General features: G+C 34.8%; 1 protein-coding gene across 1 annotated transcript in view; it reads right to left on the reverse strand.

Annotated features, from left to right (window-relative positions):
- Window positions 1-4,696: 4,696 nt before the first annotated feature.
- LOC123526932 (uncharacterized) overlaps window positions 4,697-17,169 on the reverse strand; it is a 31,079-nt gene continuing 18,606 nt past the window's right edge. The window contains exons 9-11 of the mRNA XM_053523888.1: window positions 6,910-6,951; window positions 5,528-5,749; window positions 4,697-4,844 (exon numbers count right to left, since the gene is read on the reverse strand). Of these exons, the coding sequence (XP_053379863.1) occupies window positions 4,717-4,844; window positions 5,528-5,749; window positions 6,910-6,951 (392 nt within the window). The 3' untranslated portion in view covers window positions 4,697-4,716. The remainder of the gene's footprint in view (window positions 4,845-5,527; window positions 5,750-6,909; window positions 6,952-17,169) is intronic.

Raw genomic sequence — 17,169 nt, forward strand, 5'->3', positions numbered from 1 at the left:
GCATCAGTAGATTCTTTCGAGATACATTGGCACGTTTGTTCTATCCGGTTCTATCACCAACTAATCACTCGGAAGTCTAAAGGCGTTGTAACAGGAAAACAAACATGCTTTGCCCCTATATTCACAGTAATAAAGATAATACTAATAACATTCTATATACTATCAAATTCACTGACAATTATCAAGCCTTTTTGAAGTTATTACATCTACAGAACCAAAAAATATACTGAGCGTCACTGAAAAGGTACCACCCTATTGGCCATTATATTTTAAAAATCGCATTGAACTATGTAAAAGCATAAGACAACTTTGTTTCTGACCTAACTGAGAAGTAACTGGTGTCAAGATTTGTCGAATGCGATGAACACTATTTGAGCCACTGGCTGCATGTGCAGTATGACTTTTCCGAGCATGGTCAACATGTACGCAACCTCTATCGCAAATCATTCATCTCACTTGCAAGTTAGTGGACACACTAAGAGGAAAACATTCAAAACCAGACTATTTTTGCAAAGAGTGCCACGTTTAAGGGACGATCAACGTAATCAGGCCATTGGAATGGTTGACACCGGACTTTCATGTTGTGAAATAGCACGTCGCACGGGCTGTTCTCACCTAGCAGTCATGAAATGGGTAAGGAGACATGATTAGTCGGGGTCTGAGAGTGATAGGCACATACCATGAAAAGGTGACGTCGATATTGTATAAAAAATAAAGTGGTATATATAAGTGGTAACATTTCAATGACACACAGTATACTTACAAAATTAAGGATATTGAAAATACTTGAAGAGCGGTTACCAGTTATAATAGCCTTATGTTAATGTGCAAATAAATTTTTTTTAGCTGATTCAAAATTTGAAGAGTACCATTTTCATGCAAATGGAATGAAAGAAAACAAGCATTTGCGGTTATCTGATATTTATATTTTCATTTTGATATCGCTTGATTTTTATACATAGACAGTATTTTAAACGCGCACATATTCATGAAATTGCTACAACACATGCGTAAACCACTGGAATAGAGTTTTGATTGACAGGATAGACCATTTTAGATAATGCTTGAGAGAATTTGCACATTTCATACTATCTCACAAACAGACTTAATCAAACCTTGTTTGCCATTTTTACGTCCTCGAGCTCTATGCTTCCGAAGGAATCTATAGATCTGTCAACAGTTTGTACAGTCAAATAATGTTTGCTAGGGCTCGACGGGACAGCAAAATGTGTTAGAGATATCAGTAATACAAGCCAACGTGAAGTATTCATTATATAACCCTGATGCTGAGTTCGAGCCTAAAGTAGTAATCGGATAATCCGAAATCGATCAAACGAAGTTTGACTGTACTAGTCTTTACAAAATACGCGCCATAGATATTTTTCTACCTGTACTGTCCATATACAGACAATCATATAAATAACCAACCAGTCTTTATGTAAATTGTTAGCCTGAAAACGGAAATTAAGACAGCTATTATTAATGTACAAAATATCAGAGCGTACGAAAAGTTAAGCTCATTCTATAAAAATGACTGTACTAGTTTTTACAAAATACACGCCTTAGATTTTTTCTTCCTGTACTGTTCATATACAGACAATCATATAGATAACCAACCAGCCTTTATGTAAATTGTTACCCTGAAAACGGAAATTTTAGATACATAAGAAAGATAGCTTTCATTGATGTGCAAAAAATCAGAGCGTACGAAAAGTTAAGCTCGATCTATAAAAATAACTTTGATATAATTTATTTTACTTCTCAAATTCATCATTATTACATAAAAAATACAAGTTTATGTAAGAATGTAGCAAAAATGGCGAAAGTCTGGCGTTTATAACACTTATTGACCCTTGTTTATTATTTTTTTTTTTGTTGGATTTAACGTCGCACCGACACATGATAGGTCATATGGCGACTTTCCAGCTTTAATGGTGGAGAAAGACCTCAGGTGCCCTCCGTGCATTATTTCATCACGAGCGGGCACCTTGGTAGAACCACCGACCTTCTGTAAGCCAGCTGGATGGCTTCCTCACATGAAGAATTCAACGCCCTGACTGAGGCTCGAACCTACATCGATGAGAGGCAAGTGATTTGAAGTCAGCGACCTTAACCACTCGGCCACGGAGGCCCCCTATTGACCCTTGACCTTGTGCTGTGACCTTACTATGACCCTTCGAAGCCGACAGCCCCCAAGAAACTTTTCCAATTTTTATCAAGTTAACAATGAACATGGCTGTCGGGCATTAACAAAAATGCCATCAAAAGCAATTTCTAGGCCTCTTTTCTGAATCTATTGGTAGTCTATAAGAATTTACAGTTCATGTTTATTTGAGTATTACATTCAGTGTACCTTCAAGCAAAATACTGCGGAAAAAGTGAAACACGTTGTGGTTTTTCTATAGAATATCAGGCTAATTTATAAGTATACCATTCAAAACGATAAAAACGATAAATGCTTATTAATTTAAGTGACTATTCTAGATCCTCCTAACACATTTTATCCAATACCCTAAATTTTCCGTTGAAAACCTAGGCGTTATCCGTATTGAAATTTTTTTCAAAAAAACTGGGTGTTATTTCAAAATATAAACGTTTATAGCACCCTACGTATAACAAAATGCCTTCATTTCTTGTGTTTGAAGCCAGCGTGAAGCATTTGCTCACATTTGTTCAGTCTGTGAGACTGCCTATTGGAAAAGAAAAAAAATTGCAAATAAGGGACACAGTTCATGTACTTACATGAACCTTAGTTTTGTCGCAATATTTTTGAATTTTGTACTCGTATATTCTATTTCATTTTCTGCTTTCGCTGTTTTGGGTGAAATACTGAGATTTAAGTGAAATAAAATCTAATAAATCCAAAGTGAATGATATCAAATATATTTTTCAGAACACCAGTCGGGACTACATTAAATATATTTCCCCTTTTAGTGCCGTATGCACTGTCATCCATTGTGATTATAACTTAAATAAGAGTAGTTTCGGGTGCACAAAAAAATTTATATTGAAAGCAAGTTTTCCTTAGTTTTCAGCTTCCGCCTCGCCACTATGCGCCGTGTATTAACCAGTTAACAGGAACGAAAATAATATCACAAGTTTAGTATGGTTTGGACTTACCAGTAGCTGTATCCGATAATAGATTAAACGTGTCTGTTCTTGAGTCGTCTTGCACTGAATTTGAAGATTTTCGGGCAAATTCATGTACAACCCAACAAAAACTGTCATTGAACTAATAAATCACAACAATAGTATATTGCCAGGCATGTAAACGAATAACCCATTTTCTCATTCAGTGCACATGCAGCAGTCAATTTCTCCAACTGCCCGATTCCAACTACGCTTTCAGTGAAACATTATCCTCATCCACTATACCCTTGTAAATTTTAACACCAAGGAAGTGTTTCACGCTTAAATAAAAAGAACAGAAGCACTATAACCTTGCCATGAACTAAAATAAATCCAGTTTTTGTTTCCAAAACGTCACAAAATTTCTTTCCTCCCGCCGCCACTCGTGACAATACTACTGCTTATTCCGTGCATGTTAACACAATTAATAGGGGATGAAAATCCCCGAGACGGTAACGTCCGTATATAGTTATTCGTTTCTGTTGTCTGCATATACTGAGGCAATTTTTTCGATGTTTTCCGGTTCCGGTTTATGTTCAAAACGCAGACTGGTTGTCTGCAAGAACATCCGAGCACCCCGAATCAGTCACAGAAATTCGTAAACCGCGCCAACATGATTCTTTTTACTTCTTTTATGTAATGAAAACTGTACATGTAATTGAAAAACACTTTTAAAACAGTTAGGAAGTGTAAAGGCTGTCAAGTTTCTGCGTGGAGTGCAAACAAACAATAAAATCCTAAAGCCAGTGCCAGAACGCGGTGCATGACGTCACCGTCGCGGCTTTCCGTAAATTTTGCAAACTATGATATTCGCTATAAGAGGTATGATGACACTAAATGTAAACTGATTAGCGCAAAGTTTTATTTCTTTTGAGTGTTGAACATTTCTTCGTAAGTAGATATATATAAAAGATAAATCCCCATGCTAGGCAGTGTCTTTATTCATATTAGCATCACGAGAATCCCGGGCTAACATAAGTCCAATATTACGAAGGCGAGAACCACGTGAAAAACGCAATCGTGCATTATGAGAAAAACGTGCGTAAAATGGTCATGAGGATCTACAGAGTATTTCATAATCATATAGCAACTGATATTAAATGCGTTACAGTGAATAAAAACCGATTTACTTTATGAATATTTTACGTCAATGGTTTATACGTAATTCTTTATTGGTTATGTCATAAAAACAATGTTTTAAGTAAGATATAAGACTCAAACGATCCAATATGTAAAATACTGGTCCTCAGCGCTGACCGTCCAGTATTTTACATATTGGATCGTTTGAGTCTTATATCCTATACAGAAAGAGGGAATCTAGATATTTTACATAGTAAAATAGATTGAAACTATATAACCTAAGAAGTCAATGCGTCTGGTTTAGAACGCCGATTCAAACTCATATTTCTTCATTTTACGATGAAATTATAATAAAAACATGTTATAAAATTAACCGATAAATATTGGATAGCGCGAAGAAAGTATCAAAATCGAGACTCCAGTCTGTTTCCTTTCATAATTATTCAGATGAGCATTTCTGTGTTTTTATCAGTCATTTACACACAGCAAATTAATATATTTTAATGTCTATAAATATGACATGAATGTATGAAATGTCAGTGTTTCATGACAATACCATGCTGTGAATTCCAAAAGTCTTCCATCTACCCAGTAGTCTCTGTGTCTCTCGTTATCAATCACATAACGGGTCAAACCTATACAAAATGTAGAGATTATCGTTGCGTTCTCTCAGAAAACAAGCATCGCGAATGGCAAGATTGAAAATGAAAACTATAAAAATGTAACATCAATATGACAGTTGCTTATTCAAACAATAATCCTAATTTGTTAGAAAAACAGGATAAGTGAGCGGTTTTATGAGCTGAAGCCGTTTATTGTAACTACAACTGTCTACACGAAAATATATATTACATAATAAAAATAGCTGGAATGCAGTTTGCTTGCTTCTTCTTCCATATGGAATCGGAGCGTCAAAGTCTTGACTATCCGTGGCACTAGAAGGCAATCGGTTAACTACTCGGGGTGCAAATAGGCAATCGCTTAACTACTCAGGGTTACAAATAGGAAATCGCTGAACTACTCAGTGTACACGTAGGCAATCGCTTAACTACTCAGGGTACAAATAGTTAATCGCCTAACTACTCAGTTACAAGTAGGCAATCGCAAAATTACCCAAGCTACAAATATGTAATTGCTCAACTATTCGGAGCGACAAACGCTTTGCTATTAGGAAGTCAAAAACACATTTACAAACTAGATCGTAGATTTTTAATTATCAATAGATTTGTGGTACTGCTAACGAGCTAGATAAAAAAAAAATTATTACAAATTGCAAGTAGAGGAAAGGAAAATAAAGTGAGTGTAAAATATAATGTACCTATAACGAGAGGAAGACTGTAGTAGTCTCTTCGTATACCAATAATGTCTATATCCACCAGCCACTTTAGAACAGCTTGTCGCACATATTCCATTTCTAATTTTGTTTTAAAAGTTACTAATGTAGCGTTTCTGTCTGCGCAAAATCGAAATAGATCATCCCACAACATCTGAGGTATTCCGACGTAAATTGTGTAACATTTTTCAAAGGTTGGTGCGCATACTAGAAATAAATGTACATAGACGTCAAACAGTTTTTGTATGTACTTAACACTTGGTACAATAATAGGTACAGACCCATACAATATTAAGATTTCTGGCCCCAATTTCATGAAAATAAAACTTTAACTAATTACTTAGTTAAGTCAGTTAATTCAAAATCGTGCTATTGCTTATGTCATTGTTATTTAATGTTGATATTTTCTCTACAACAATGTATTTATAGCTTAATTATGCTATGGTTTGTAGTATTTGTCTGCAGTAATTATTTCAGTCACGTAAGTATGACATTTCTATTTAAACACAATATAACGAAACGAAATATTTTCTTAAGTATATTTCTTATTTCTATACTTCGTTTTCTGTAAAATTCACAACCGTTGTGTCTTGATATGTGAAATAGTCATAAACGGTTACAATATAGATGAAAAGGTCACCATTGAAGACGAAAAAAATGCAGAATCAAGCATTTGAAATAACAAACTTAGCTAAACAATTAATTATGTTTTTTTAGCGAAAATGGGGCCTGAACTCAAGCTTGATTTTGTTTTGTGTGCATTTTCAACATGTTCATACAGCATCGGTACCCTAGTGGTAGTGTTTGCTTCAAGCGTAATTAAAGAGGTAAACATTGGTACAGAAGCTTCTTATCTTGGCGCTAAGTATAGCAGCATAGTTCTAGGTGTCAATATAACGTAGCAGGATGGGATATCATGTCAAATGTCTGTGGCGTAATATTCCAGCCAGTGAGGCAGCACTATAAAACTGGACAGTGTGGTCGCTACAGTACACATTGCTTATAGGACTGAAAAATTGTTTAAAAAAATCACCAAACACATGCAAGAAAGCAAGCACGCATGCCCGCACACTACTGTTTATACCTACATGGCAGACATTTTTTTTCCGAAATGTTGATGTCTTTGTGTCACAATGATATTCAGAAATACGTATCAAATGAAATGGTAGTCAAATAGTCGAACTATTGCAAGAGATTCTTTTGGAAACTATTACCAAATAACTAAATAGGACATACAATGAAGCAATCTATTATCAGTATCAGTCTCATGTCCATTTCAAACGTATGTTGCATACTTTAAACAAAGGAAATGTCAGCCTTTAAAAGAATGAATAAACTCTTTATATGACTGTCATATAATAGTTTACCTTCCCGGAATTTTCCTTCGTTCAGCATATTAGCCGTAACATCTGTAAAAGAATATTAATTTTACTTTACAACTCGAGAAGATAAAACAAGCACAGAAGGTGCGCACCGTTCTGTTACAACTCGTTTTGTAATAAAGTTGTTAATTGTAATAACTATTACAAAACGGATTGGAGTGTTAATTACAATGTGAAATGAACATCGCAACCCGTTTTGTAATAAAGTTGCAAAATATGATAAAATTTCTGAGTGTGTGTAAACGCATTTGTTTCATATTTCTAAGGTTCATTATGTGAATAAAAGTGAAGGAGATGAAGATGTCAGGTGTCTTACCTTTGGCAATATGGCTTTTACTAATTATACTTAAATAAAAAGAGGAAAGCAGTCAACAAATCAAATGAACATCATTGAAATTGTTACAATTATTACAACACGGGTTGGAGTCCGTATTACAATGTGAATTGAACACCGCAACCCGTTTTGTAATACAGTTGCAAAATGTAATAAATTTTCTAGTGAGATAAATGTCATTTCGGTCATATTTCCAAGTTTTACTATGTGTATAAAGACAAGGAAGTGAAGATGTCATGTGTCATATTTTTTGACATATAATTCTAGCTCATTATTTTTAACTAAAAATGCAGTTGGTTAGCAAATCAACGTGAACTTTCATGACATCAATGATTTTTTAAAAATTATTACAAAACGGGTGGTAGTGCTTATTACAATGTAAATTGAACATCGCAACCCTTTTTGTAATACAGCTGCAAATGTAATAAACTTTCATACTGTGTGTAAATGTCATTCGGTCATATTTCTAAGTTTCATTGTGTGAATAAAAGTGACGGAGGTAAAGATGTCATGATTCCTTCTTTCGACAATATGTTTTAATATTTAATATTTAATGTTTCACTAAAAGAAGGCAATTAATTGGAAAATCAAAGTTAACATTCATTAAATCAAAGAAATTGTCATAGTTATTACAAATTGGTTGAAGTGCTATTACAGTGTGAACTGGACATCACAACCCGTTTTGTAACACAACTGCAAAATGTAATAAACTTTTCTAATGCTTGTAAATGTCATTTTGGTCATATTCACGGTGAATATCCATATCGGCGGACTTCTTTGCGTCGGTACCGGCTTTTCTTTGCTATAAACAATGTCCAGATAGGATGAGGAGGCGAAAAGTCGAGCTGCCATCCATGATAATATCTATGCTGCTCACTAACCCGACCTTTTCCACAGTCTTTAACGAGAAATTGCTTTGATATCATACGTATCAAGCGCACTACTTGTATTCATTTTTCAATATTCTTCCAAAAAATATTGACAAATAGGTCAAAATGTAAATAGAATGCTTCAAAACCCCTTACTTTCGGTTTTGTCGGGGCACCGGCGGTCTCTCTGCACACCAGTTTTTGATGCACAGGCCGGCTCTCTGTATTACGCACAGGCAGGCTCTATGCTAATGTCTGTTTGGACACGTTATAGCTTAATTCATTTGGTGTTTAGATCTGACTTTTTAGAACTGTCAACCATCACGCCTTATTTCAAAACGTCAAAAACCAAGCTGACAGGGCAGATTAAAATTTCGGATGTTCAAACCCTTACACGCACGCGTCGTTTCACAAAATATACTAAATATCTATTTGTGTATTGCTACGAACAGCCAATCTACACAAAGAAAAGCTACTTTGAAAAGTTATTTCTCCCCTTAAATTTCTTTCACCAGTGTCCATGTTGTCAGTTTCAATTGTTCTACGAGTGTAAAATTACAGCTGCTTTTTTAGTTTAGTTATTTTTTATCTTTATTGTGTGTTTTCTTTTCAAATATCACAGACTGCAGGCTTTTAAAAATGGTAAGTTGTTTTCATTGTTAATAGGGTCGATATCAATATTTTCTTACTTGTAGGAACTTCACAAATTTATATTGATAGTCTAAACGGTTCACCATATCTACATTTCTTTCGATAAAACAGCTGTTGTGTGTAATAGGAATAGCAAATGTAAATATAAAAACATATTTTGTATGGCAGAACCAGGATTCGAACTCTTTCCGTATGGCAACGTTGCATGGGAATGTCAAAAAGCAAATTCATACTATACATTATATTGTTTAAAAGCAGGGGAACGATTCAAATAAATTTAGAACACAAGTAAGATGATATGCAGTTCAAAGATGTAAATGCTAAAGTCACTTTTCAAACGGGTCTGTCGGGCCCCGCACAGCATATGAGGTCGGGCGAGCACCGGTCTTTTCAGTCATGATAAAAACTGCCCATTTATTGTGCCAAGGTGGTTACCGACGGGGTTCGGGCGGCTTGATTTTAAAATAAACGAAAGTTCTCCTCGTGTGTTTCGTACTAGTAAGAAAATGTTGATATCGACCCAATTAACAGTAAAACAACTTACCAGTTTCAAAAACCTGCACAATCTGTGTTATCTAAAAAAAACACAGGAAAGATAAAAATGCAGCTTTAATTTTACACCCGTACAACATTTGAAACCGACACTGGTGAAAGAAATTTTAGAGGAAAACAACTCAGTAGCTTTTTTTTGGTGTCGGCTGTTCATAGCACTACACAAACAGAATTTTTGTGAAACGAAGCGTTCATGTAAGGGGTTTGAAAATCCGAAATTTAAATATGCCCTGTGACTTTTCAGACGTCTTCAGGAATTCTGGTTCAATAAAAAATCTCTTACATCCAAATATAAAAATTGTCACTTCAAGGTAAATCTTAAGTATTTCAATATAGCAATAATATGGGTCAATAGTAAATTCATTTTCAGCTTGATTTTTGACGTTTTGAAATAAGGCGTGATGCTGACAGTTATAAAATGTCAGATCTACATACCAAAAGAATTAAGCTATAACGCGTCCAAATAGTCATTAGCATAGAGCCTGCCTGTGCGTAATGGATAGAGCCTACCTGTGCATCAAAAACTGGTGTGCAGAGAGACCGCCGGTGCCCCGACAAAACCGAAAGTAAGGGGTTTTGAAGAATTCTATTTACATTTCGGCCTATTTGTCAATATTTTTGGAAGAATATTTAAAAATGAGTACAATGATGCGCTTGATACGTATGATATCAAAGCAAAAACTCGCTAAAGACTGTGGAAAAGGTCGAGCTAGTTTTCCATGTCAGTACACCACCAACTAATTTCATCGAGTTTGCGAGAAAAATGGCTGATAATTAAAAAGTAAACACTACAATACAGAGTAAAGACATTCTAATGTTCCGTGCTCTACTTATTTTTGAGCGGCATACCTATTATCATGGATGACAGCTCGATTTTTCGACTCATTTATTGACCTGGACATTGTTTATAGCAAAGGAAAGCCGATACCGACGCAAAGAAACCGCCGATATAGCAAATTTCGCTAAGAGTCCGCCGATATGGATAGGCACCGTGATATTGTCAATGTGAATAAAAGTCAAGGAGGTAAAGATATCATGTTTCCTACTTTTAACAATATGTTTTTACACATTATATTAAACTAGAATAACGAAATAAACTGGAAAATCAAAGTAAACTTTTATTAAATCAAACAAATCGTAATAATTATTATAATTGTTACAAAATGTGTTGGAGTGCTTATTACAATGTGAAATGAACATCGCAACCCGTTTTGTAATGTTTATAACAATTTCATTGATTTAATGTACGTTTACTTTGATTTGCTAACTACTTGCCTTTTTTACTTATAAATAATAAGTAAAAGCCACATTGTAAAAAGTAAGACATATGACATCTTCACGTCCTTCATTTTATTCTCATAGTGAAACTTAGAAATATGACACAAATGCGTTTACAAATTCAGCAATTTTGTCATATTTTGCAACTTTATTACAAAACGGGTTGTGATGTCCATTTCACATTGTAATTAACACTCCAACCCGTTTTGTAATAGTTTTAACATTTTCAATGATTCAATGAATGTTCACTTTGATTTGCTAACTGATTGCCTTCTTTTACCTTTAATTAGTAAAAGCCATATTGTCAAAATTGTCATATTGACATCATCACCTCCACTTTTATTCACATAGTGAAACTAAAAAATATGACACAGATGCGGTTACACACACTCAGAATTTTTGTTACATTTTGCAACTTTATTACAAAACGGTTTACGATGTTAATTTCACATTGTAATTAACACTCCAATCCCCTTTGTAATACTAATTACAATTTGCAAATTTATTACAGAACGGGTTGTAAGATGGTTGTTATGTCTAAGCATCTATTCAACCAAATTTAACACTACGTTTTACACCATAGGGATCACGGGCACGCCCTTTGCCCTAAGATACACATTCAACCACATGCGGTTGCAGTGAAACAATTGTCATTTGACGCCAAATAGTTTAACAAAATTAGGACTACGCCATTTAAATATAATCACTCACTTGCTTGGTGTATCACTTAACCCTTACTCTGCTATATTTCTATAATGAACTTGTCAATCTTCAATTTGGACGGTACCATTAATTGTTAAAAGGTTTGCCTACAAAAATTTTACTGACTGAATGGCGAGCAGTGCAGATCTTGATCACACTGCACGGATGTAAAGGCTGATCATGATCTACACTTGTCACAAAGGCAGAGTCAATCATTTCCAGCATTATAAAGGTTTACTCAGATCGATGCTTTACACCAACTTGCATATATATTATGGGGATTCAGAACCATTTGTGTTTGGATTCTACAATAAAAGATTGACTCATGCCAAATTAAATTGCACCCAAACAAGTCGATTAAGAGTACATATTGTTTAAACAAAATGTTCTTATTACCGTACGAGTAATAAGACTCATTAACCTTTTTCCTATGTAGATTAGGTAGCAGGGTACACTTCGAATTTTGGCCCCCGTCAATATTTGTTATAAATAGAACTTATTAACCCACACAGCGCATATTTGGCCCACCGGCTATGCATTTCGTCAATCAGGGGGATGTTCGGACGGTGGGGACCCCATGAAATAGGAAAATAGGGGGTGGGGACATTTTATTTTCGCAAAATGGTGTAGAATTGCCCTTATATCATTCCTAATGACAAAATAGTTAAATCATGTCAGAAAATGGTAAAAACGGATGTATTGTACGTTCTTTGTCTCATAGCGACAATTTGTAAATTTTGGCTAAATTTGCGCATTAGGGGTGGGCAAGTTTAGACTCTCTCATACAGACTTCTTTTCATGTTATTGAAAACATTTTTATTTGGTTTAATTTGCGAAAGACATATAAAAGTTCAGAACTAGTAAAACCCTCTTTTGTTCATTAACTAAAAAATCTTAAGGTAGCAGGGTACACTTCGAATTTTGGCCCCCGTCAATATTTGTTATAAATAGAACTTCGTGATTTTGGATGTCTGTAAATTAAGGTGAGAGATAATGATTATTAATTCTTTAGAAAATTTATACAGCCGATACATGTAAAATTCTGATGTCAGTTGGAAAACTAACTGCTGGTAGCTTTGTATGATCAATGAGACACCTTTTCGCGGAACAATTCAAATCACGGAAGGGTTCTATGCTTTTTGATTGATACTCAGGAACATTTTCGCTATTTTGTGAAAAAACGAGCTGGATGGGCCCCCATTCCGTTTATGTCCTGACGCTCAGTAAGGACTATTAAATTGAGAAATGCAATAAAATTGGGCATTGTTCTTGCAGCGGGATCATTGCAGGCTGTTCAAAAAGTGCAAAATTGATGATTTTGGCATGCTATTTTTCATGGATGGTGTAAACCTTTGTTTTGATAACATTCTTTATGCTTGTATGAGAATCCTGATCTTGCCATTAATTAAAAGCACAAAACATGCACGCAATTTATAAAATGGTCATCCTAATTCTGCTCATAAGGGAAGTGCAATATTGCGACTCGCTACATGTAAGACCGTCCGTGCCCAAAATTTTCGCATCTAAGTGTACCCTGCTACCTTAGATAAAAGAGAAATAATCAGTATGATTAAAACTCTAACTTTAAAAGTACACAACTGAATTTATTTGAATTCTATCAAATTAGTCTGAAAAAAAGGCTTAATAATCACACCTTATCAAGAACCGTCGTACGTTCAAAGACATTTTGACAGAGCCTTCATTTGTATCATGGTATACAGACCCTAAATAGGAAAATTGCGTGAAGGAAATGGTAGGCGCATAATGGCCGATTCAAATAATTTGCTGAAATCACATGACAGATCTGTGCTTGACGTAAGTAGCACTTTCATAATGAAATAATAACATCTTGGAAACTTATACATATTCGTTTTTAGCTGATTTTGCAGTTTGCGTGTTTACGGTGCACAATCACGTGACTTGTGACGTTTAAACTAGGGTATCATGTCAAGCAGAATTCGTAAACGAAACGGAGTTTTTAAAGGTAAACTTTTTAAAGAAAACTTTTTGTCAAATGGCACCTAGCTTGTGCAAGTCCTTATATCAATGCGTACCTCCGGTGATATAACATATGTCCGTATCTTCTTTACTTTTGCTGATAACATGGACAAACCGCAATACTTCCACAGCAAGCGTATTTTCAAATGGCTTGAACATCAAACCCAGGCGACTGTTCCTTGATAAAAGAACAAGTAGTTGTCACTGCAGCATTCTGTGTGATATATAAGATATTTTTTTTTAGGATTTTCGCTCAAAAAAGGCATATTTCTTGATAGATCATCAAACTCAAAAAATGCCTGTTCTAAAGTCCAAAAGCTCTCACAGAAAGCACTATTTTTAATCGCGATTTTCTCGTGCCTCTCGCCGAATGAAATGCCGCATTTAACGCAGATTACGTCATTTCCCTACATACGCGATACTTTGTTAAGTTTTCTGCACGTGGATAGTGATATTTTCAAGAAAATGTGGGTAAATCAAAAACATGCTTTCTTGAGCCAGTTACTTTAGACCAATGCTTTTACATCAAGCAAAAATCTTTAGATAATAGTTTAACCATTTTCTACTGTTAATTTTGCCAAGAAGATAAAGTAAAATGATTCTTATGGAATCTGCCGCCGATTATTTACTGTATTTCGCACTTGTGTAAGATGTCGATAAAATCCGTTGAGACCAATTGATTCTTCAATTTTCCCGCCATGTATTCAACTGGCACGTGGCGTTTATAATGCATTAATCTATTACTCATAAATATTCCGTATGTTTCCGTTATCAATTTTCGGTGTGCGAACCTAAATGAAGATAATCCTTGAAAAACCTGTAAAATATTAATTAACTATAGATCTATCTCGTAGTTGAAGTATAGAGACCTCTGTGTTGCCATATCATTTTGTTTCTTACATGTTAACTTAACACACTCATCATGATTATCGCTAATTTTCTTGAAAACTATTATACTATTCAACATTCTTTTTCAAGCATAATAGTTTCGAAAAAAAAAAAACGTTTTATGAAATGTCTCTTTCCATTTAAACTAGTTGAATTTTTCTTTTCTAATACAAATACAATGTAGTAAAACAATTGTATAGAATCCTCGTGATTCGCTATCACATGTACCCATTTCATTATCCGGTGGTGATGTAGTGCCTTTGTGTGGCACGAAATTGCTAGCCCAACAGGTATTTAAGCTGTTGCGCACGTATTTTGTCTGTCGAATCGTTCGCTTAGATTGCCAAAATCAATAAGGATTAATAAGGATATGTATCAAATGCAATGTTAAACTCTAAAATTCGATGTCATTTTCTCTCATGATTGATCATTTGCAGAGTGAATTTACCTTCTGTTAGATTCAAATCATACTTTGTTGCCTGATTAAAGCTAATGATATGTAGCCCTGCATCTTTTTTTTTGCTTAAACTATTATTGACAAAGTCAGCTGTTTTACGATGTGGTAAAAATTGTGACTTGCGAATTACTTGATATAATTTCTGAAGCATTATCCGTCTTATTAATTTCTGTTATTCGTTATGTAGTATGTGGCCAAAAATGATCACAACATGTAAATTTCGCATTTTAGCCATTTAATGAAAATGTCATAAAATATGTTTACTTAAACATGTACCTCATGATATTATTATTCTAAAAACTCGTGACTAATTTCCAATAAATCATGTTCAATGAAATGACTAGCCTTGTCTGCATCAGGACATAATACATGTATGCTTTAAAATAATGCCATTGACTCAACAGGACTTTTGCAAAAGCATATTTCTGTTGAAATTATGCTAAATCAATAAAGATCTTCTATATATTTTTGTCAACTGACCAGCAGATTTTATACTTAGTTGAACGCGGGTGTTAATTGTAAGGATCCAGCCTAAACGAATGAATACGACTTAAATATGTGTAAATATCGGAGAATCTTATACGACATAAAGGATTTCCAAGTGGAATGGAAAGCTGACGTTTCTTCAATCATTTTGGCGGGAAAACAGCACGTGCCTTCTATGATACTCTTGTGGTATTGACCGCGTGTTTACAGCAAATTTAGTATTTGCGTTATATCTTTTTATTATTAAGTGTTGTCTCGATAAAACTAAATTCATGTCAAATTCACTTAGTTAGGACTCTATGTCAAATCAGAATCATTTTGCTTTTTCTTGGCAAAATAAACAGTAGAAAGTGGTTAAACTGTCAGCTAAAGATTTGTGCTTGATGTGAAAACATTGGTCTAAAGTAACTGGCTGTGAAAGCATGTTTTTGAGTTACCCACATTTTCTTGAAAGTATCACTTTCCACGTGCAATAAACTTTAACTAAGTATTGCGTTGGTAGGGATAAAACGTAATCTGCGTTAATTGCGCCATTTCATTCAACGAGAAGAAAGAGATAATCGCGATTTAAAATAGAGCTTTCTGTGAGAGCTTTTGGACTTTAGAACAGACATTTTTCGAGTTCGGTGATCTATCAAGAAATTCGCCATTTCTTTTAGCAAAAATCCTACCAAAATTATCTCAGGTATCAGAATGCAGCGGTGACAACTAGTTGGTCGTTTATCAAGGAACAAGGAACAGTCGCTTGGGTTTGGTTTTCAATCCATTTGAAAATACACTTGCTGTGGAAGCATTGCGGTTTGTCCAGGTTACCAGCAAAACTAAAGTAGACACGGACATATCTGTTATATCACCGGAGATATGCATTGATATAAGGACTTGCACCAGCTAGGTGTCATTTTACAAAAATATATCTTTAAAAAGTTTACCTTTAAAAACACCGTTTTGTTTACGAATTCTGCTTGGCGTGATACCCCAATTGAAACGTCACATGTCACATGATTGTGCACCGTGGTGTTTGACTGAAAATATTATTCTTGCATCAAACATGACCCCCACGTTTCTTGTCATTATTAGACAGCACTGACAATGTTCTTTAGGAAAATGTAAGTTACAGACATTTAAAATGGATCTTGATGTGTGCTGCAGACATTGAAAATATGTCGATGTTATATAGAATATAGAAAAACAGCTATTTAGTGTATTGTTACCTTATTTTTGGATTCCTAGTAACAAAGCAGTTGACTGTAGAATCATTGGAAGCACGTGACTTGCCTCAAACAATCATAGCAACCTTAGCGAAATTTCAAACATAAACGCTAGCTGAATCAGGGATTTTAATAGCTAAACTGAATGGATGCCGTTACTGTAAAAAGTTTTGTCTTTAATTTGATAAAACAAGGGACAGGACGTGAAGTGGTTACACACTTACTTCAAGCGAGCGAAATAGTTGCAAACTTGCAATATGGCGGATATTTGCTAAGATTATCGCAAGTTTGTTCACTTTTCAGGAGGTATTTGGGTTTCTATTGTATTTCGAACTCGACGGATATGTGCATGTATCAGTTTTATGTCTACGTCACACTCGATTTCGCGTTTCAGTGTCGTTGAATTGACGAAGTTATTAAAGGTATAAAATGGTCATGTGCATTTTTTATATTTGATCGGGCTCGTTTCAGGCCGATTTTTTAATCATTATGATCAAGCTAGCCTGTTCTGGGACCCTTAAACGAGAAAAAAACCAATTGTGAACAATTGTATAACAGTTTTGTTCTGCATGTTTCATATATGAGTCTATACACAAATTAATCTTGTTCAAGCTCTTTTTTGTTGCAAACTTGTACTTCAAGCAATTTCGGACGCAAACTTTTACTTGGAAAATAATGTCCAACTCTCAGAATATGTCGATTGTGTTTCATGTATAAAATTTGTTCTGACTGGGGTTATACATTTTGTGTAGCATCACGCGGCCCTTTGGTGTTTTGAAATAAAAATTAGTTTTGATAAAAACTCGTCATATTTTCATGAAA

The sequence above is a fragment of the Mercenaria mercenaria genome, chromosome 14 (assembly GCF_021730395.1).
Source record: "Mercenaria mercenaria strain notata chromosome 14, MADL_Memer_1, whole genome shotgun sequence".
Classification (NCBI taxonomy): domain Eukaryota; kingdom Metazoa; phylum Mollusca; class Bivalvia; order Venerida; family Veneridae; genus Mercenaria; species Mercenaria mercenaria.